Consider the following 22,882-nt stretch of genomic DNA (forward strand, 5'->3'; position numbering starts at 1 on the left):
GACAAGAGAAAAATCTAGACCGTGTGTGTACATCGTGTTAAGTGCTCAAAAGCTTACGACACTCTTTGATTTAAAAAAGAAGTAGAAAAGCAGAGTATCGCGTTCGACGTGCTCTCAGGCGTTTGTGGAGCATTCCCAGTGATTCTGTACCTGGTATCCTGGATAATAGGATGGGTAGTTTTCCAATCGAAGGGTTCGTGGAAAAAAGGCAATCGCGAGCTCGTTGCTCCTCGGATATCATTATATCGGGTAACGAGTTGACGCCGTAATTGGGCTCGCCCTGGCGTGAAGATGAGTTCCCGCTTCGATGCCCCCGCCGATCCTTCGAGACTCCGAAGACGCCTGCACTTGTATCTTGTAGCGACGCTCGCGTGACCCTCCCGAGCTCTGAGCAGGGCTGAACGTAATTTTACGCTGAACGGGTAAGAAAAATTGGCGCTAGCCAGCCCGGTGATCGAGTTTTTCCGGGATGCAAACGGCACCCTTTCCCCCCGCGAATGGGATCCGTTGCTCTGAAAGGATGAAAGTTAAATTGGTTTCGAGAATTAATTTAAATATTCGTCGTCGCGAACGCCAGGATCAAATTCTCCGTTGCCTGTGATTACCTCATCCGTGCTCGATGGTCGAATCTTCTATGGACGCTTTTTCTGAATCGCTGATCTTCCAGACTGCCCTTTCATGGTTGATCCGTTACAAGAATGGGACGTTTGGTGACCTTTCTTGAGGGATGATTCGAGGATGCTGATTGGAGGACGAAGAGATCTGAAAATTATAGATACTTGTAGTAAAGCAATTGTTGGAAGTTTTTATTAAGGTGTCAAGCTGTATAGTAGGAAAAGTGAGTGAAATGTGTTTGGTATGATTTCGAATTTTGGGTTGTTAGAAATCTGAAGACATAGAGGAACAGTAGAGCATACAATAATATTAATTATTTATACTCTAAAAAATTCAGATATTTTAGAAAACACAGATATGTAAAGTTTGAAATTAATATTGTCAATGATTGTCCCTTATAAAAATTATTACCTTACCCAAACCCTTCCAATACCTCGAGTACAGATACCTAATCGTGTCGGTTTGATCGTTACCCATGTTTCTGTATATTCCCTAAACTAATTTCATTAGAATTTTTCATATCACCTTCGGGTATCGGAAACGCGTAAACCGCGAGAAGAATATTCGAAACTGTGAAGCGAGGGTTCGTGAGAAGCATTCTTTTGCGTGGTTGGGAAATTTAATGGAGCCAGCGAGCGATAAGCGCGACCAGAAACCGCGCAATATCTCAACGGCAGGCGAATCATAAACCGTCTGAGCCTTTTACGAGGGAATCGGCCTCTCTTTAAATGGTTTCGCGATCTGGATCTTACGACAGAATTGACCAGAGCTGGGAAAAATATCACCGGCACACCGAACTGTGGCAGGAAACGAGGGGGAAGACACGATTCAGCGAGTAACAGGAAAAGAGAGAGATAAGGGGGTGTAAAACAGACAGTAGAGGTCAGCTACATATCAGAGGGAAAGTATGTTGAGTTGATGAATTAGGGGTGAGAGGGATGATAGAATGGTGTAGAGATGAGAAGTTGGCTAGAAAGTCTAGATGGTAATAGTATAATCTCCTTGATAGAATTGTATATTACAATCTATACTATGTTGTATAATTAAGTAATATAATCTAGGAGATTATACTATTACTTAACTCCTCATCTCTGCACAGTATGTATGCAATAAACTATTATTCCTGAGAACAGAGTGCAATAATTGTTTTCCTCCGATGAAATACTCTACCTACTCTCATTATACTGTAGGAAAAAACCAAGAATTTTCTATTATCGTACAAACTAATTATCACCAAAAGAGGAGTCAATAAGTTGTACATCTTCTTTATTGTTGTTGTAACATAAAAGTAATCGTTACGTGACACTAAATTCGTTAATACACGATACAATTGTATTAATAATTTTTTCATTGTATACAAGAATTGTACACAAAAAAAAAAAATGGAAAAATGGTAATTCGACCTGTCGTGGTAGGTTTAGTGTAAATCCTCCCAACAAATATCCCTACTTAAATACACTATTCCAAAATCTCTGCACTTCGAGCAAACTAAATCTTGAAGACATCGAAACACCACCTTCCTCCAGGCAATTTTAACCAATTTCCCGACGTCTCGCTGGAAACGCTGTTTTAAAACAGTGATTTCATTTCCGCCCGATACGTATAGAGCCTCGATACCGAAACACAAACCGAAAATGTGTCAAAACGCGTGCTCCATTGAATAAATCTGCAAAAAAACAAAGACGAAGGCATTCATTTTGCCTTTCCGAAGAATTCGATTCTCCCCATTCCCCGCAACCTCGAATCAGTTTTCATCAATCGAATCCCGGCGAGATCGAATCACACGGTGACTGATTCGCGATGCATCGCCGCAGATATGTGCCCGTCTGCTTCCCAGCCTGCACCTGTTCGCATGAGCCCATCGAAGTGGCTCGCGTGAATTTTTTCGTTTTGTTTATTCGACGCGCACGCTCAATCGACTGACGGAGGCCTTTCTCTCCCTCTCGTATTTTTCAGACCACGCGGTTCTCGGGGGTTTTTGTTGTTTATTAATGGAAACGCGCCGTACACGGCGAACCTGAAAAGAAATCTCTCCCTTTTGGAATCTGTCGAGGCTGCGTCGAGTGGCCAGCCAACGGGCAAATTAGGTGCAAATAAGAGTAGAGAGCAAAAAAATTCTGCCGTAGGCCAGAACGTGCCCGTTTCAGCGTCTTCTTTTTTTTTGAGTATTAATGAATTGATTAATACAGAACTGTAGGGAATTGCTGGGGAAATCTCTTTGGCGGTAGTGGGCCTCTAGTGGAGATTCTCTCTGAGAGTTAATTCTTGAATTAATTATATCTAGATAGGATATATTAAGATAGAAATATGAAACGTTGGGAAGGTCGCGAGACCGTATTTTGGAGAAAATAGTGATTGTTAATTCAGATATCTTTTTTTTTTTTATATTCACAATGTCGACTGAAAATAGTCAGCAAGGATTTCACGAATCAGAAAAATAACCCTTTATCAGTTGATAAACGATTCCCCATGGCACCCAGTTCACAATTTCAACTCAAATATAGTCAATCAGAAATCTGTCAATTCAACTCAAAATAGCTAGTCAGAAAGCCGTAAATCGAATGTGATTAGAAAAATAACCCTTCGTTGGTTGATAAACCCTCCTGGTCCCTATTTCCCTGTGGCGTCCCAATCAGACAACCTTATGATTTCCTCGTGTCCCTCGTCGAATGCCACTCCCTCGAAAATGAACCTTCCACGACCACCTCCGTCGCAGGGGGATTAAGGGACTGTTGGCTGAGAAAATCGTCGTAACGACGGAGCAAGGTGTCGCCACGACAGAATAGCGTAACAGAGGGAAAGTAATCGGACAAGACCACAGCTCGTGCAACGAGCTTCAGCCTCTCTCGTTGTTCTCCCTTCCGTATCCTTTCCCGCCAGGCTAATGGTTTAATCCTAACACGGATGTTAACCAGATTACCAGCCGAGAGCTGCCCCGTCCAGGTTCCTCCTCTCCCCCTCCCTACGGTTCCCTGCGGTCGTCGCGGAACAAATTAGCCACGATTACGTCGGTAACGACTAAAGGGGTCGATCGTCGCGATTCGCGCTACCAACGGCCACGATGACCGCCCTCCGCAATTTGCTGCAACGTCGCTCCCTTCTGCGGCATCCAGCGGTCCAGAAGGTTCGTCCTATGTCCTTCCTACTCTCTTGCCAGATTACGCTCCCTTCGACTTTGCGCTGAGCGCTTGACGGGACGCCGCAGAGGGTTTCTCCTAAGAAAAATATTTTAACAACCGGGGAAAGGGGTCTCCTGTCCCCTGGGGATCGTCGAGAGTTTCATTTTTCGTGCTTAGTTAGTAGGAAGCTGTTGGTATTTAATGAGATTTTAAAAGGTACTTGAATCTTTCTTTTTAAACAGGGAGTTCTGTTGACGTTTCAATTTATTCGGAGAATGGAGTAGGTTGTTTTAGTTATAATGGAAATATGAAAAATGTAACTCGAAATGAAACTTATTATATTATTTTAAATGAAACAATTGTTTAAGAATATTTGACACTGATAATAACAATCTAAGAGATAGTAGAAATTCCGCCCGTTAATTTGGATTTTGTTTGAACCGAATCCGTCGATTCCACGCTGAGCTACGACAGTTCAAATTTTCTTATTTAATAGACGCTTTAATAGTAATATGAATGATGGACAGACGGCGTGACCTACATATATATATATATATATATATGGCGTCCTTGCAAGGCCGTTCCAATTCCGAGAAATACTAGTAAACATTGTAGTATTTCCTGGAAGGGAAACCCCTCAAACTTCCGAGAAATACTAGTAAACATTGTAGTATTTCCTGACAGGAACAACCGTCAATGTTCCTTAGAAGAAATATAAATTTATCTTCTTTCCCGTTCGAACAATTTTGGTGAAACTTGGTACAGGGGTTTTTAGAGTCGCTGATGTCAAATTTGAACTTGAAATTTGAAAATAAATAGCGTGGAATCGAGCGCATTAAAATTGGAACTTTTTCGTCTCTCCGGTACAGTTTGCGTACTTCTTTTCATTCTGTTAATTTGTTCATTATAAAATAATTCTTGTAATTAATTTCGTTAATTTCAAGAGACTACTGAAGGTAGATAGGAGCAGCGTAAGTCCACGAGTGCTCACGACGATCCTCAGACAAGCTCTGTGCCACGAATCGTACCGAGAAAAACGAATATATTAGCTTGTCTGGTTGTTCGTCGACCATCATTCCCGTTCCCTTTGATTTTTCGAGCCATTCGCGGTGCTCTGTCGGTCCGCGGTCGCTTCATCACGTTTTTATGACGGTATAATTTAGGGGGCAATATAATATCTGTGGACCCTGGCTGGTGGCACCAACAGAAGTGAGTTCATCTCTCTGGTTCTGCGGTCATCGTGGACAAAAAAAAAAACAATAAATCCGAAAGGACGGGAAGGAAGGAGAGACAGAGTTCCGTGGAACTTTTTTGACGTTATTTCACGAATCCACGACGGATGAGAATGAAATTTCGTAAACGGGAGGGGGCAAACGGAAATAATTTTCCTGTCAAACTTTCTGGATCTAGGTACACTAGTTTTCAATTCATTTGTTTTTATAGATATTTGGAGGAACTTTAGGTCGAACAGTGATATACTCCTCGATATACTCCTGACTTTGTATTTCAAAAATCGCGTTAGAGTTTTAAAATCGAAGCTGGAATAATACTGATTATTTCATTATATTTGTCTTGTTACCTAGATGATTAATAATGTAGCTAATAACTGTTGTATATAAATTGTAAATTGTAAATAAATTGCAAATGCCTACATATTTTCATTTCTTTTCAATTATTTTACATTCTTCTTGTCCAATTAAATTATTCATTTCTATATTTCATGGAAAATTAACGTGAAAGCCTATATCGCTGATAGTTGTATGTTGTTATTGAAAACCAAAATTCTAAATCCCCTTTTACAAAACCCTCTAGCCTGTATATTTATTGCCCCCGAGGGCGACGACAGCGTCCATGAACTTAGCTCGCGAGTTGTTTAATACCTGCATCGTCCACGGAACATCAATCAAGCGCAATCGGACAGGAATGGACGTCGCGACGCCACTTTGTCATTTCTTAACCTGCTCGAAACGTTTCACGGAACAAATTCGAGTTGATTGCATGAATTAAGCCGAGGCGTTGCCGCATGCCCGCCACCAACGAGCAATTTTCTGCATCGTCACTCCGGTTTCTGAGCCGACACCGGGACATCTTCATCGCCCCTCGGCCTTGTGTCCTTTTTTCCCTCAGGATGAAAATTTCACACTCGACGAACGTTCATTTTTTGTTTCTCTCGAGCGCTAATTAAATTCGCGTTATTCCTGCTGATATATCGCAACGCGGGGACACATGGGGGGACGACACGAATTTTAACTATTGACATTGGAAACGCAGAAGGAGGAATTTGATTCGGGGGTTATGGTTGAAGAATTGAAGTTCTACGCGTATAGAGCGATGGAATGAGGGTGTACTGTGTGTAGGGAGTGGAATTGTTGGAAGGCAAGCGTTTTGAACCGGAATCGATGATTAATTGATTCCATTATGGTAACTTGAGAATCAAAATACTTCTGATATATTTATTACCTGGGTAGCAGGAATGCTGTATGTAACTAATTTGAGTTTCATTAAAAACAAAATTCTAAAGCCAAATTCTAAAGTAAATTCTGCCATTACCATCCACAATTAGTGAATAATGGAAACACTCAGTTCCTTCGGAATGATTTCTTCTAAAATATACACTAATTACAAGTCGCCTAGTAAATGCCTGATCGGTTTCCCAAAAGAACGTAAATCATTCCCCGATACCCCATCATAAAGCTCAGCATCAACCAAGCCATGAAACCTTCAAGTTTCTCACACAGTCCTTCTCAGAGCGAACGTTAGAACCATTCTCGCCAGAAGGTTTCCAATGCAGCCACGTTACACGTGCAATCTCAGCATTTTTTTAATAAGCATTATAATTGCCACAGTACTGACGTAACGCCGCATCGCACGCCGCAGCAACGTGGTTCCATCACAGATTGCATCGCGCGCAATCTACGCGTGTTCACGTCGATAATTACGCCGCGGGATGAGTTTCCGAGTAAAGACCAGGAAAAACAAACGTGTGGCTAGCCAAGGATACTACAAAGTCTCGGGGGGGAATTCACTTTGCCAACGTTTATCCCGTTTCTTTTCCTCGTGATCTTCCCTCCTTCGCGGTTTCCAGCGATACCGGGGAATTCCCTTCTTCGAAATGAAATGAATTTCGCTTCGACGAAGATTTCCGTGGAACGATGTTTATCCAGCCGGGTTTGAACAGTGTTCGAGAAAACGAGGTTTCTTGTTGCGCTCCCTGGACGAGCAAACTTCGAGTATCGCAGTTCCTTGATGCACGCTGAAACGGTATCCTGCCAGCTGTAAAGCGTTTAGCTCATCTCCGAGCTTTTCTTTTCGTAGCAACGCTTCGTCGAAGTGCCATGCAATTAGGGTAGTTATTTAGCGGTTGAAAAGTAGAATCACTATTTTATGATATTATTATTCTGGAAGAAGTATTTTATTCCTAGTCCTTCACTAACTTGTTGTCCCAGGATTGACTGATTATAAATTAACTCACCTACTTAAACATTTGGAATAAAGATACTTAAACATCAAAGAGTTTCAAAGCCAAATAAATAATTTTATATCAAAATAAAAAATTCTATTCTTCCTGTCACAATTTACATATTATACAAACAAGGTTGTTTACGAATATTTCACAGCACTCACTTGCTGCAAGAATATTCTTCGAAGTCTCTTTGAGCAAAGTCGACTCATCATCGTCGCCAACCAAAGCCTGAGATTCACCCCTAAAGATATCGTAACAAGTCATACCTAACCATGCAACTTTAGATCAGCTCGATCTCACAGTTCACTTCTCGTTTGTGCAGATGATGAAACATGGCTGGGACAATTACGTGAGGTACGCCTGGGGAAAGAACGAGCTCAGGCCTATCTCGAAGAGGGGTCACAGTGCTAGCATCTTCGGTGCTTCGAACATGGGTGCCACCATCGTTGACGGTCTCGACACCCTTTACATCATGGGCCTCCACGACGAGTTCAAGCAGGGCCGCGACTGGATCGCCGAGAACCTCGACTTTGATATCGTGAGTACCGAGTACTTTTTTTTTATCCTTTCAGCGTCGTTTCATTGTTTCCCTCACCCTGGAAGATCGTAACGTCGAGGGAGCAGCGTTTAAACGCTGACAGCCTCGACCTCAAAGACGACGGAGCGTCTTTGTTCGACGTCACGAAAGCGTCCTTAGACCTAGTTTCGACGCTAGACCACTTGGCGCTTCGATTAGGGTCGTGAAAATCGTTTTAGCGTGGCGCTAATGCGATAACGCTAATTAGGAATTTTGACGACGGGTCGTTTAGATTTTAGCGACGGTTAAAACGATCGAGGAACTTTGATCCTCCAGTGTTCGTTTTCTCATCAGCGACGATGATGAGTTTGGGGTTTTGCGCCTGGTTTGGATGTTACGAAACTGACGAGTGAAACGTTTTTAGTTTGGTACTTCTTTTTCTTTTAATATAAATTTGATCTATGAATTTTGATTTAAATGGAATTAAGTAGTACTAGCAGTTTCGTTTAAAAGAATTTACATTAAAATATAATGTGGATCGTCGAAATTAGGAATCAGTATCAATATAATTAATCCTGATGAATATTTTCTCCATGACCCCAATTAATTTAACAAAATTCTAAAGCTCTAGTTATCACTAAACCTACCAAGTCGATCAATTTCTCCATGGTATTTTAAACTTCTTCTTGCAATTGGTCAATTATTTCTAGTACATCAAAATATAGATATATTTATATACCATATTGAATCACTGTTTTATTCAAAATTCCTCCCAAGAATTTATTAAAAAAAAAAAAAAAATAGAATACGAAACTAGTGTAGCGAGTTCCAGAAATTTTGCGAAGAAAATTCACTCAATTACCAGAAATCGCTTTATTATTAAAAATGATTTTACCTGAATTTTTGAAAACAACTATTATAATTGAAAATCAATTTTATGGATAGATACAGTTATATGCATGAATAGTTTTTTTTTCTAGTCTTGACTAAATTCCGATCAGATAATTTCTGAAAATTCCTTAAGCATAAAAATTCCTTTGCCATCCCACGTGGATTTCGTCTGATACCAACTAGCGAAAAATGATCTTTGATGTCTCGAAGGTAGTAGGTATCGCAAAGTATATTGCATTTTTAACTTGTTGGGTCGCGGAGGTAAGCATAGGTCGCGTTACTAAAACTGCTAACTTTTTAAACGTTTCACGCATTAGAAAATTCTACGTTGGCTTACTCTTCGACATACTACAAGCAAAATGATGAGCAGATCAATTCCCTCTCCGTGTATTTTAAAGCTTGTAATATCCTTTGCGGGTTCGTTTGATGTTTGCCCGTTCCGCTCGGTTACCTTTCAAAGTGATTTAATAATTGAAAACGTTTTCAAAAATGCAGTCGGTACAAAACGTGAATAATTTCGCTACAACGAATCGCGCTCTGCTCTTTATCGTGCATTAAACACGATCCGGTACGTTTTGCCGCGTTGATGCCGGATGAAATAATTTCTCAGTCGATCGGAGTAACGAGTGCTCGTGGAATTTCGTGCACCTTAGGGGGTGCAAATTAGGGGCTCGTTGCGAAATTTTTTTCGAGCATGAGCACTCGTTTTATTGAGTGCTTGTTGTTAACGTTCGAAAGTATGTACTGTTGCCAACAATTTCGTAAAATTTCATTGAAAGATTTGTGAAAATGGAAGTGTGGTATATAAGTCGAAGTGTGTCTGGATTCTTGATACTAGAGATATTAAATTGGCATTAATTGCAACTGATTTTGAGATATTTAATTCTAAGAAGAGTGTTGAGATAGAAATATGAGAATGCTTTAATAATTCTAGCATTGTGATAATAGAGCTGGTTGCTTCTCTAACTGTTCTTAATCTGGAGTCTAGAAGAAGTTGACTAGCAAAGATGCATCGTGCATGATCTGGAGGTTATTATTCATTTCTAAATAAAGTCCAAATGTTTGTTATTATGCTTGTATGCTTTTATAGCTATCCACCTCAACACTTTCCTCAACATATCATGCACGAGGTAACTCTGTTAGTAAACTTCTAGATAAAGCACGAGAAACTTCTGTTCCTCAGCCTCTGCTACTCAGTTCCCAGAGAAAGCATCACTAACCTCTACTAGTCGAGCTCTAGGACAAGCACAGAGCCAACCACTGTTAGTCAAACTTTACATCATGCACGAGTAAACCTCTGTTCATTAGCCTCCGCTAGTCATCAAGAAGCATCGTCAGCTATTGTACCTCTAGCACAAGCATAGTCCATATTTGTTAGTAACTCTCTGATAGGCTCCAGTTAACCATTATTACAAATTCTTTATCTTCTCTCTACTTGGGTAAAAGAATTGACGGAGGCTACAAAGAATTCTAATATTAACCTACATCTAATTATTCATCATGTTTCCTGTTACCCAGAAGACATCCCAGTACCTAAGTCCACCAAGGTTCTCTTGTTCCCATAAAATTCAACTGTGTCTATTTCACCCTGCACATTTGCTAGCTACAGTAACTCAAGAATTCCAAGTAAGAACAAAGTATTCTAACATTATCCATCTTAACATTTTCCTGTCACCACCAAAAGACATCCCAATATCTAAGTCCACCAAGATCCTCGCGTCTCCATAAAATTAAACGATCTCCATTCCAGCATTCGCCATCCTGTCCACACACGAAACTTCTCGCATTTAATAAACAGATCTCCATACCCCGCTTCGAAAATTGCTTCAAAATCCGTATCGTGAACGATGCTGTCGATCTTCGCGGCCCAATGACCAACGAAGAGCAACAATTCCGAAGCAGAGGGTCGTTTAACTCGAACCGAGTCGATTCAAGTCAAACATCCCGCACCAGAAACCTCTAATAACTCTCGTTCAACAGAGCGAACGCCACGGGAACGTTCGACGCGTAGCGTCCCGCGAGCGTCGGGGATTAACAATCCAGCGGCGGACCTCGTTAATTAACTTAATCGTTATGTAAATCAGTGTCCCCGGTATTTCTAGGGGGCGCAGAGAGGGCTGGCGTAAGGGGAATAAACTTCGTCCGAGGGTTTTCGCCGCTAGACACCGGTCCCGTAAGCACCAGCGAACAAACTTAGTCGGGTTTATCCGAACTTGGTAACAGTCCTGTTACTTCTGCGTCCCCCTGAAACTCTCCGTTACACTGGCTGCCTTCTCGCGAACACCCGCGCCGATGTAAAAGCGTATTCCTAAGTGGCTAACTTGCCGTATTAACCGGTAACCGCCCTGTCGACCGGTCCTGGAATTCATGCCTACTGTTTCGCAGCTGTGCGCTAGCTACCGCGTCTCCAGGTATAATTGCATCCCCAGCGGGAAAGAGTTCCTTTGTACCCGTCGAGGATGAAGCAGAGGAGTTATTCTGGTATGGAAGACGTCCAAATAAAACAATTCATTCCGAAACCAGGGAAAAAACAGTGCCTTCCCTTGGTAACTAACCCTTTGACTGTCGGAACGATCTTTGCGGAAAATTCTAAGGGGCGATTAAGACAGTCGAAGTTTTAAAAAAAATATCACCTTGTGGAGAATGATAAGACGAAACTTTTTTATATGAACAGTTTATTCGTAGGACGTTTAGTTTGAAGAATACAAATTGAAAACTTGGAAGTCCTCTTTCCTGTAATTTACTAAGTTTGCAATTAAATATTAATAAACAGTAATGGACTTTGGGGTTTTTGATGGATTGGTAGGGATTGGTGGATCCTGCTGCGTACCTGTACTAAATCCGAAGAAATTTCGATGACATTCGGTCGAGTTACAGCAATCTATGTTTTGAAATGTAATTGAATTTCGATAAAATGAACTTTTATTGTGAATATTGTGAATATAACAAAGTTTCGTCTCGTCATACTCTATAAGGTGATATGTTTCAAAATTTATTTACTAAATTTAAACATTTCTTTGAACGACATAAGTACTGTCACGAAAGAATGACTGTTGTTTAGTTCTTGGAAACATCAAGTATAGCAACAGAGCTTCCAAAAATTCTGTGCTGCGGGTGGCGAGACCGAATTCAGGAAAATTCCAAGCACAGGGCAACGGTCGGCTGGAATTTAAGACGTTTCGAGACAAATCGACGGAGCAGCTCAAATATTTGGCTACGCTTGGGAATCTTCTCGGTAGGAGGGTGATTTCGATTCCTGGCATGGATAATAGGACGTCAAACATTTTCTTGGTCTGTACTAACCTCAACTATTTATGGTGGATTCCTAAACGGATAACTTCTCGTATTAGTCACTTCGCCGCGCTGGAGAACTCGTGCGTGGAAACTGCTCGGTCGCGCTTGCCAGAATTCCCGCGTAGAATTTCACACCTGTGCAATTCGCTTAACTTCGAACTTTCCCGTCGCGCAAAGTAAATATCTTTCTGTCTTCTTGCGCGGGGGAGGATCCCTCTCTAAGTCAGGATCTATTGTCGTTCCTAATTCAATCACGTCGGCTACTGACCTTTTTTGTTTAGATTGCAGAGTGTCGTATAAGCGGAGAGAGTGTTAAGTTTTAGTGAATAATTCGACAATACATTGCTTTTGAATGTATGAAACTATCCTAGTATCGAACTAATGTCATGTACTTTTAATTAATAAAAATTGGTGCTTTTCTCTTTAGACCTTCACAATAATATTACGAATGAATTGGTGAGGCTTTCCCCGTAAAAATGAACCCAAACACGACCTTATTCGGCTTACCTTCACTTATTAATAGTACAGTCTAGTCAAGTCTAGTGCATGATACTATAGTTTAATGAATAAGTAAAAGTGATCCGAATGGGGTCATGTTTGAACTCATTTTACTCGCAGGAACCTCCACAATCCATTAGTAATACTGTCATGCAGAAAATTATACAAATTTTAATTATTCTGAGAGTATATAAGCCTCCTGGTCAAATAAACAAAACGAATTCAATTTCGATAAAATTGTCACATTCGGTAAAAGCAGTGCTGCAACAGTTTCCCTTTCTGAAATCCAATGCAAGAATTGTGACTCGAGAACGAGCGTTCCTGCTCGACTGATAAGCATCAAGTTCGTCGCGGTTAGTTCCGAGAACCGAATATTTCTTCGGTTACGCTTCGCGGACCGCAACAGATAGAAGATTGAACCCCCCCGCCCCCCCCCTCCAGGGTTCTCCCGTTTCCGGTCACAGATGCGAATTCTTTTCCTTTATTCGTTGGCCTCTCCTCTTTCCTTGTCTTGACGGATAAGCCACGAGAAGTTGGCCGAGTATCGACTTCCATGATATTTGTAGCAGTCGAGACGGAAGAACCCCTCAGGCTGCGTTCTCGAGCTGCGATCAAATTTTGATAATGCACTTTCTTCTCGAGTAACCGCGTAGTCTGTCGCTGTTTATTCGTTTGGTTCCGATGGGCAACGAAATTATCTGTTAAGATGGCTGGTCATAAAACTTGTCACTTCTTGAAGCTTTCTTGGACCTCAACAAACTAATTTTAGAAATGTAATAAAACTTGCATAATTAGATCCAATTATCCAATGTATGATAGTATGAGAACATCAGAAGATATTTCTGAACTAAATATACGAGATTATAACAGTTTGCTGAAAAAAATTGTATGTCTTTCTCTATTTGAGTCTGCTGTCTTTTTTAGGGATTAATTTATGTTCGATTTAACCAGCTATAAAAATAATTTACATCTACGTTGCATGAGTACTTGACGCAAAATTACCAATAATTAAGAAAACAGTGAAGTCAGAGAATTTAAGAAACTGGCGAAAAAGCGACTTGTTTCCAGCGGTCAGTTGAAGAAAATTCCGCGCGGCGTTGAATTTCAGCTTAAAAAACGAGACCATAAAAATGGCGTGGAAAGTAGCTCGGCACGGAACCACATGGGTTACCCGATACCTTAGAACGTGACCATAGCATGAACACCGGTGCGCACTGAATAATATTTGACCAGACCGTGACTCTAATAGAATGGCTCCTTTAATCTATTTGCTGTTCGTTTCATTTGTAGAAGAATTGATATCGCGAAGATGTACAAGATGTTTTATTGCATTAAGACTATGGTAGACTTCTTCCTTCGATTCTCTTTTACACCCGGAAATTTACGTGTATCGTTAAATGAGTTAGCTATCGTTAGCCCTCAGTCAGAACCTAGCTACCTACAGCGTTATCAATCATATTTATTAAAAAAACAAATTCAAACCCAAACGTTAAAGTAATATCCTTCCATTTCCACATATGTCTGCCACGTCTCGGGCAATTGTCAGTTTTCAGACCGGAAAAATAAAGGTGGTTTTGAATTTGTAAAAGATTCATGGTTACTGCAACTATTTCGGTTATTTTGCATCGAGAATTTACAAAATCTTCTTAATTCTACTTAAGCTCTCAACTCCCAGAAAGCACCAGATTCGGTGTCCTCGTCCTACCTCCTTTGATGGGGCCTAGCGCATAATGCGACGCGGTTTTTCGTTTTACCCGGGGCGGTTCGGCCCGCGCGCAGCTTCCTCCACGAATTTATCGCCCGTCCGAATCGCGGACCAGTCCATATAACCCGTTCGCGATCGGTTCCCACTTCGACCACGGTTAGAGGTCCGCCCCGGCTCTCTACCGCGAGCCCCAGCGCAACTGTTTTCATTCTTTTATAAATCTCGCAGAAGGTAATATATATCGTACCGGGTGTATTCACTCGCGGACGCGTTTTATGCGGCCGTATCCTTTTTGCATACGCGCAGCATTGAAATTGATTTCGGTTCGGTCGACGCGGTGCACTGGATAGCCACCGGAAGATTAATACCTGCAGCGCCCGCTCCGATCGTGTTTTTTAATCCGCTGTCTCCCCCAACCCCTCTAGCTGGTGCTCGTTATTTCTCCAAGCATCGACGAGGCATCGAGGAGGAAGCCCGCACGTCGAACACTCGGCCCTTTCGATTTTCGAAACTGAAGGATGGCGTTCGTTACGCTCCGTGATCAATGGCGAATGATTGCTACATTATGGCGGAGTACCGAAGAAGAAGTTGCAAAGGTTCGAGGAGGGCCACCGAATGTTGAATATATTAAGTTTCCAAATGCGACTGTTATCGAACAGGTGCAGAGGTTGGGCATATTTCATTAGAGGGGAGTTAGTTGATCTGATGGTATTCGTTACGGTCGATGATGGATGCCGAATGATTGCTATATTACATGAGGTTTGAAGAGGTTGCGAAGGACGGGGAGGGATGAAGTCAACCGAATGTCGAGCGGATTAAAATTCCCAAATGTGACGCTTATCGATCGAGTATGTGAATAAACTTGTAACTCGTTTCGTCAGTTGAACGATAGTATTTCTTACGATTAATGATTGCAACCGAATGATTGCTATATTGTATGAAGCCTGAAGAAGAAGCTCCAAAGGATTCGAGAGGAATGAGTGTCACTGAGTATCGAACACACTATAATATCCAAGCGTGACTCTTATCGAACAGGCGTAGAAATGAGTTCATAACAGGTTTCCTGAGACCTCGCTTTCCAGATCCATCAAGATATTTTCGAATGAGTGCGTCTAGAGAGTAACCAGTGTTACTATTTTAGAATTACACGGAAGAACCAACAACCTACACGAATAGCTACCGATGTCCTCGATACGTTTATAAATCTGCAAATACGTAGCCAAACCAAGATCCCAATTGGCATGGTGTCGTACGGGTATGCAAATAGGTTATCCTTGCAAGACGTCACTTGTGGCATCGATGTCAGATAAGCAACAGGTGTCGTTGAATCATCGGGACATTGATGGCTGATTATTCTCAAAGGGCAACGAACTTTGAACCACAGCTCAAATAAGGAAGAGTTCGAACGACACCCAAGGACAATTTTTACAATACTCATCCGAATAGTCTTTATTCATTCTATAAACTACAAAGACCCCGGTCCACTCACTCTCACCATATAGACATCAACAGGTGTTCACAACTCTAATTCAACCAGTTGAATCAATCCCTCTTGTTCCACCCAACCCTCGATAAGTCCAACAAGTATCACAGTGCATCAACTGGCTCCAATAATGATACCAGCAGCCCCAAAATCTCAAGTAAGACTCTCGAATACTTCCCTCGCTCAATTTAGTCAGGCGTTCCCTTCGCAGGATCCCGTTCCTCCCGCATGATATTCCTGGCTCGAACATATTTCCCAGTCACACCAACCAGGAACGCTTTCGGTTACCCAGTTACAGCAGCGCAACTGCGCGTTCGTTCGTTTCTGTTGACGCTACTCTGCATATTTCGTGCGCGCATTGTTCTTGGAGACACCGCGCGCACCGAAGTCGCTGGTGCATTTTTAATGAAGCACCTTTCCACAGGAGCCCCGCCGTTTTCGATCCCTTTGTGGCGAACCGTGGCCCGGACACGCCTTCGCCCAGGAATTTTTTTTTATTTTGTCGGCGTCGAGGGACACCTATTGCCATTGAACGCCGACCTTGCCTCGTCCAGGCGCCTAGAAGACTTTCCTCTATCGTAACATCATTCCCAAATAATTTTGGAGTTGCAAATTATGACGACGATTGTCGTGATAAGCTCTTAGAAAATTTAAGATTTCACCGAGGGAAAGATAGATATGTTATGTTAACGATATGCAACCCTACAAGAAGATGACTACTCGACTCATGTATTCTATTTGGAATAAAATATTGTAGCACATGTAGTCCGAATGGTTATATATTGTAACGTTTAGAATTTTTGTATTTCAGCCGAAATTTTTTTTTATTTTTTTTTTTAAAGACTCTGAAAAGATTTCTGGATAATTTTGATCTTAAACACCAAATTAAACATTCGCCCCGGAATTTCGTTTCATTTGTCGGCCTCGCGAGACACCTACTGCCATTGAACGCCGACCTTTGCCTCGTCTTGTCCCGTTTAGAAGACTTTTCTCTCTAGTATATCTTTCCCAAATACTTTCCACGCCCTGCGTAAGCATGAATTTTCATTGAAAAGCTCGCTCGTGAAACTCTAGACTCTTAGTCCGGATCGCCACACTGATAGGAGCCGCTGTGAAAGGCATTCAGGCAACTGGAGATTATAGATGCACGCCTATATCTCAGCTCCGACTCCTTTAGAGACGTGAAATATACTATTCATAGTTTGAAGCAGGGGACCGAACGCACGCAGCTTCTCGGGGCTCGGGCTTTTCGAAACCTTTGCAGCCTACGTCTTCCAGGGACTTTGAAGTCTCCACCTGCCGAGGAATTGAGTCTTCCTGAGGAGGATTCGTGGAACTAGCACTCTAGAGTGGAGGCAGAGAGGCTCGGCAGAAATGAATATTTGTTTCCAAAATTGATTCGCATTTGAGCCCAGGAAATTGTCAGAGCATTCGTCAGGAACATGTTGAATTGTCATCCTGGTTATCACTTTGATATCAACTGTCAAAAATTTTAGCTTTTTCATACGAGTAGTCCTTACCATTTTCTTTAAGACGTTCACTGCCAGACTTTTTACTAGGATCAAATTTAGATTTTCAGACTATTGGTGACTACATTATAAAACATTTACTGTGATATTTATTTTTGTAACTTCATCAAAATTCATGAATTTCGCTCAAATTTATTTTCCTTGGCATTTAACTTTCAGAATTAAGTTTCTTAATTCTTCAGTGGAAAGTATTGTCAACATAACACTAAATCTACCACGACAGGTTGAATGACCATTTTTAAACTTTAGTATGCGTATATTTCTTTTACGCAATATATGAATTATATACCATTGTTTCATGCATTATTCAATTCAGTTCCATGTAAAATATTTTTGCATTTAATTTGAAAAAAATATCTTTAAGCCTAGCCACTTGTTCCATCACGATAGAAGTAGTTACAAACGAACGTCGGTAGATTTAGTGTTAAATATTGTGACCACTATGAGTGTATCTACTTCGCACGTTCTTTTCTACATAATATATATGTAAGTCTCACATACCATACATACATTTGCTATTCCCCTTTTATCCTCCATAATCGCCGCCAAAGTGTACCAAACTTGCGCTACCCTTTCAGAGGGAACACCCGAGCCCGGAGGGTTAAATTATTTTTTTTTCCATTTCGCGTTAACCTTTGGAGCTTCGGAGTAAAATTGCGCATGAGTTTCGTCCATGTTCTCAAATTAATCGGACGATAATCCACAAAACGGCCGCCGCTGTTCAATAAGAAAGCGTTCAGAGACCGCGCACAGGGTGATAATGAACTCGAGCGATTCCAGTCGAGTGACTCCGGCCGCGAAGTGTCCGCCCTCCTCACGAGCCTGGGGGAACTGCGGCCACAGAATCGTCTCCGAGCGATAAAAGGAGCTTATTACCCCGGCCATCGAGGTATAATGCCGCGATTAAACCGTCCAATTTCCCATTTTTCCCTCGTTTTCGCCGTTAAGCGTTCGACGTTGATGCGCCAGGATTTTACGGGCCTGATAATTGCGAGGACTTTCTGAGAGATCGGTGATCCTTTTGTCGTCGAAATCGACAGCACTTCCAGGACTAAATGATGGGACACTTAAAATAATTAAGACTCGGGAACGTAATGGCGAGTCGGGAACATTTTATACCGGCAGGGGCTTCGAAAATCTCGTTCGCTTTCGGAGCACAACCTCGCGACTTCGGTATATTATTTAATTGGTAAGAGATTTTTGAAGAATGTTTTGGAGAATTGAGTGGTTACATTATTGGTTACATGCGAAAGCGATGTCTTGTATATTGAAAGAAATTTATTGGATATGAAATAGACATCTGTGTTCAGAAAATACAAAGGAGACATTGGAAGAAGCAAGAAATTGGTAAAAATATCAGGAAACTCTGAAATATTTCTTACTTCGTCGATTACACTCACAATCGTTCCTATGTAAACTCTTTAATTTCTTTTATCCCAATATTCTGCAAGACAATCAGAAATGCAAGTTTCAACTAGTAGGTTCCTAGATTTCTTTCTCAACTGTCGCAGTACTTATTATTCGGCATCCCCCTGTCACCAAAAGTCATCCATCTTTACTTTCTCCGCGTAAAAATAGAAACGCGTAAAAGTCGAGTTTGAGTAATGCCTACCGTCCCACATCGAGTAGATTTACCGAGCGTAAATTGCGATCCTGCAATCGTAGTGGATCTCGATCCTTCTGGCGTCGTGGACATAAAATGAAAACATCATAGTGCGAAACGCGACGGCAAAACAACAATCGATCGACGGCCAGAATCGAGCGATCGTTAAGAAGAGAAATGACATCCCCGAGCCATGTTAACACAAAGGATTCAGGCTGGATCGATCCTCTCCGGGGGCTTCTCGAAAGAGTGTCACGGCGTCGTAATTCAATATCGATATCAATACGCCTACTCGCGCCGATTCACTCGACTTCGAGGCCCGATCGCATTCGGATCGAACGCCGTCCTCGAAGTTGCTGGAATACAGGGTGTTTCAAAATCCTGCGAATCACGACGAACATTTTCTATCGAATTTACAATAATTTGATGTTTTACAGGATACTATGCTTAAAAAAAATAATAATAAAGAGATAGATAGTAAAGATTGTAAGGATATTTACCGTTATCATACTGCAGGTATTTACGCATGAATGACAACTGTAAATATTCAAAATTATACGAGAATGCGAAGAAATGCATAAATATATCAAATCTACAACATAAAACACGCGTTACGATATTTAGAAGGTAAAGCAAAAAGCATATTTAATTCGAATTCTCGTTCTTCGCTTGTGCGTATAAAAATATAAATTTGCATAAACATCCACAGTCTTATTATGTGCATCATCTGTGCGTCAGCCAAAAATTAGGAAATTCATCTAAAGATTCATTTCATCCCCTAAACTTGAATTATGACAACTAATGAAGTGAATGCCTGCCCTTTTTTGTGACTTCTGTTAGCCGGTGAATTTTATAACCACAGTTCTGGAACACTCTGTACACGTCTGCGACCGGTTTCCCCGGATCGGAGATCGAGAAACAGTAAAAGTGACAGAGAGTCGTTTCACTGCGCGCCAATATTCGACCGGCTTCCGATTGAAATATATTGAACGTGTCTCTCGTTCGCCTTCTGTTTTCGTTGTTTTTCTCCCGATGGATACGTTCGCTTGCTCACTTTCATTGTTGTATACCGGTTTACGGCAGATAGAAAGGGCTGTAAATTTCTTTGTAAATCCCCACCTACGGATGAAACATGTGTCCTCACCGGGGACAGAGCTGAAACGTTGCGGCGAGGAATGAAACGGTACCCTCGAGCTATACCCGCGCAAGTTTGGCGGTTTTCTTTTCGATCGGTTCATTAATAAATCCACGGAGTCGTGAATTATTAACCGAATAGCAAACTACGACAATCGTTGTCATGGTGACCTTCTGATAGTCGAGATTTTAGTGATTGGGGAGACAGGACTCGTTTTTCCTACGTGGAGGATATTGTAACATGGATAACCTGAATAGATATGATAGATTATTTAATGTAAAGATCGTTAATAAATTTATAGAGTTGCAAATTATGACGACGATTGTCACGATAAGCTCTTAGAAAATTTAAGAATTCTGCGATGTGAAGATAGATATGTTATTTTATTGACGATATGCATCCCTACAAGAAGATGACTACTCGACTCATGTATTCTATTTGGAATAAAATATTGTAGCACATGTAGCCTCAATAGCCATATATTGTGATCTATAAACGTTTAAAATTCGTACATTTTCAACCCAAAATTTTCATTTTTTTTTTTTTTTTTTCTTAAAGTAAAACCTTTGAAAAGATTTCCTGGATAATTTTAATCTTAAACATGTCCACCTAAAGCCCAGTGTCTTACCTAAACTAAAATATCCAACAGCGAATTAAAGGTAAACAACAATCCGTTAATTCACGAATACCAATTTGAATCATAAAATAAAATGATATCTCACATCGAGCAAACAAATGCTTATCTTGACACCTGTTAAGCAGAATAAATGTCGAGGATGAAGCACTATAAAGTGAAGAATAGTACGCTTGAACAACCGACGACATCGGTTAGATTCCAAAAAATCTGTTCCATCTGAAGCATTGCTGATGGCGCGAGACCTCGTGTCGCGAAAACCCCGAGGATCCCTCAAAGTTCTCTACTCTAAAGGTAAACCTGTCGATCGAGACGGAAGGAAAGAGATCCAATCGTGAAAAGGACCCAGTTTGCGGAATGGGATTCAATGGAAGAATTCGTCGATCGAACCAGCTACGAATCCCTGTCTGGTTGCCCACGCGATTGGTTACCTATCGTCTGGTAAGCTGTCCAGTGGGTACGTAGGTAGATAGGTAGATAGGTAGATAGGTAGGCAGACCAGGTAAGAAGGAAGGACATGGAGAAATCGACAACGCAATCAGTTATGTCTCCCTTGGTTACCAATTTTGCGATATCTCACCTCGAAATGACAAGTAGATCATCTGCTGCGGCTTCGTTTATCCATTAAATAAGACTTTGCAAGTATCCGTGACAGGCTCGAGTGCGTTTTTAATTCATCTTCAAGCGAATAAGACGTTGGATCTTGTTGAGTGCTTGAAACTCCAGATGTTAATGCTTGTTCCTTCAGTAGATTTTTCTGTTTCAAATAGGAAGTATTAGTATTCGTTTAGGTTGAATCCGAGTCAAGGAATGTTGAAATATCAAAGTAATGGTTTAGCCCTTGGATTCTGGAGTTTATACACGCTGAATGTGAGGGATTGTTGGTAAAGCAGAGCATGTATGTTAAAACAGAGAATGCATAGAGTAAACAGAACGCTTTGTTGTATCGATAGAGAATCCTGTTTTATCAGCAGCTTGGTCTGTTTTATATCGACAGTCTGCTCTGTTTTACCGTGCTTGAATCCAGGTCTTTACGTCACTTTAAAAACTACATGGTTCATAGCCAGAAAATATGTAAAAAGATTATACAAGTTCACAGAATGAAATAAAAGTCTTTTACAAGAATGTACCATCAAAATTAAAAAAGAAAGAAACAGATTCTTCGACTTTTAATGTATTAAAAGTTCCAGAAACATGTTAATCCGACGAGATATATATTCAATGACTCCTTAGGTTCCATTGCCTTTGGAATTTTATTGCAATAAAGCGAAAGCTGAGAGAATTTTTAAATTACGGTCATTGGTAAGAATACCACGTAGTTAAACATAATACTCACTCCAATTACAAATATTCCTAAAATTTGTATTCGTCTTTTTGGATCTTCTTCTTCGAAATTTACATGTTTGAATTTTGTTTTCACATTGTAACATTTATCGATAGAATAGCCATTAACTTTCCGTACCTGAATTTCATCCCCTTCGATGTGACAGTACGAATCTCACGTGACTTCTTTTATTACTCCTTATTTGCAAGAAATTCCACCCCACAATCGTCGATACCCTTCGAATCGAGCTACGAATTCAATATTATGATAAAAGTCGCATCTTTTTCAATTCTGTAACAGAACAAAAGTTTCGTAATTAGATACTTGCAAAGGGGTTCAACATTTTTTAATTAATTTCATTATTTGTTCCTTGGATCTTTATAAAGTTCTCTTCGTCGTTTGAAATTCAATTTCCAAGTAATGGACGTTTTTCTCCGCACATGTTCACACCACCTCGAACACATACACGCGTTACATGAACATACACAATAGACGCTTGTACAGATTGACAGAAGATGTTAAACAATACTTGCATCATACATTAATATCTAGCGTATTAATTTCGAAACATTAATACTAATACCCTTGCACGCGAGAATCGAAAGGATACGAAGCACTCGAAGTTAACGCTTTCTAAATCAGTAAAACGTACGTTGGAGACCACAACGAAGTTGTTCGCTCGAAAAATTCGCTGCAGACTGCGCTCTGCCCTCCGTTTTTCTCGCAAATTCCCCCCATAAAATGCAAAACTACCCCTCCTAGAGTCAACCATACCGCAGCGATAGAAACATATATAACGTTTTCCCTAACGTGTAATTTACTCCCGTACGAAAGGGAAAACCCGCAATATGTACCCAACTGGTATTCTTCGCACGAAGCTGGCAATTTTTGAGGTAAATTTTATAAATATCCGCGCAAGTTTGAGACACACTGTACGGATAATTTCTCGCTCGAGGATTGTAACTCATTGAATAAATAATCGTAACGAGTCGACGTCAGGTGTTCGTACATGTGCTTCGCGTACATGTGCTTCGTCAATTGCATCGACATGAACGTGTTCAAAAGGGGTTCT

General features: G+C 41.0%; 1 protein-coding gene and 1 long non-coding RNA gene across 3 annotated transcripts in view; one reads left to right on the plus strand and one right to left on the minus strand.

Annotated features, from left to right (window-relative positions):
* The window catches only part of LOC128889207 (mannosyl-oligosaccharide 1,2-alpha-mannosidase IA), a 546,492-nt gene that overhangs the window by 462,822 nt on the left and 60,788 nt on the right, over positions 1-22,882 (plus strand). For both annotated transcript variants that reach the window (XM_054146639.1, XM_054146640.1), the window contains one exon: positions 7,520-7,735. In XM_054146639.1, the coding sequence (XP_054002614.1) occupies positions 7,520-7,735 (216 nt within the window). The remainder of the gene's footprint in view (positions 1-7,519; positions 7,736-22,882) is intronic.
* LOC128889249 (uncharacterized) lies at positions 33-22,633 on the minus strand. The gene is made up of 3 exons (XR_008460394.1): positions 21,067-22,633; positions 606-762; positions 33-512 (listed from the first exon to the last, which is right to left on the minus strand). It is a non-coding gene; the product is annotated as an uncharacterized LOC128889249 (long non-coding RNA).

Source organism: Hylaeus anthracinus, unplaced genomic scaffold (genome assembly GCF_026225885.1).
Source record: "Hylaeus anthracinus isolate JK02 unplaced genomic scaffold, UHH_iyHylAnth1.0_haploid 11997, whole genome shotgun sequence".
Lineage (NCBI taxonomy): Eukaryota > Metazoa > Arthropoda > Insecta > Hymenoptera > Colletidae > Hylaeus > Hylaeus anthracinus.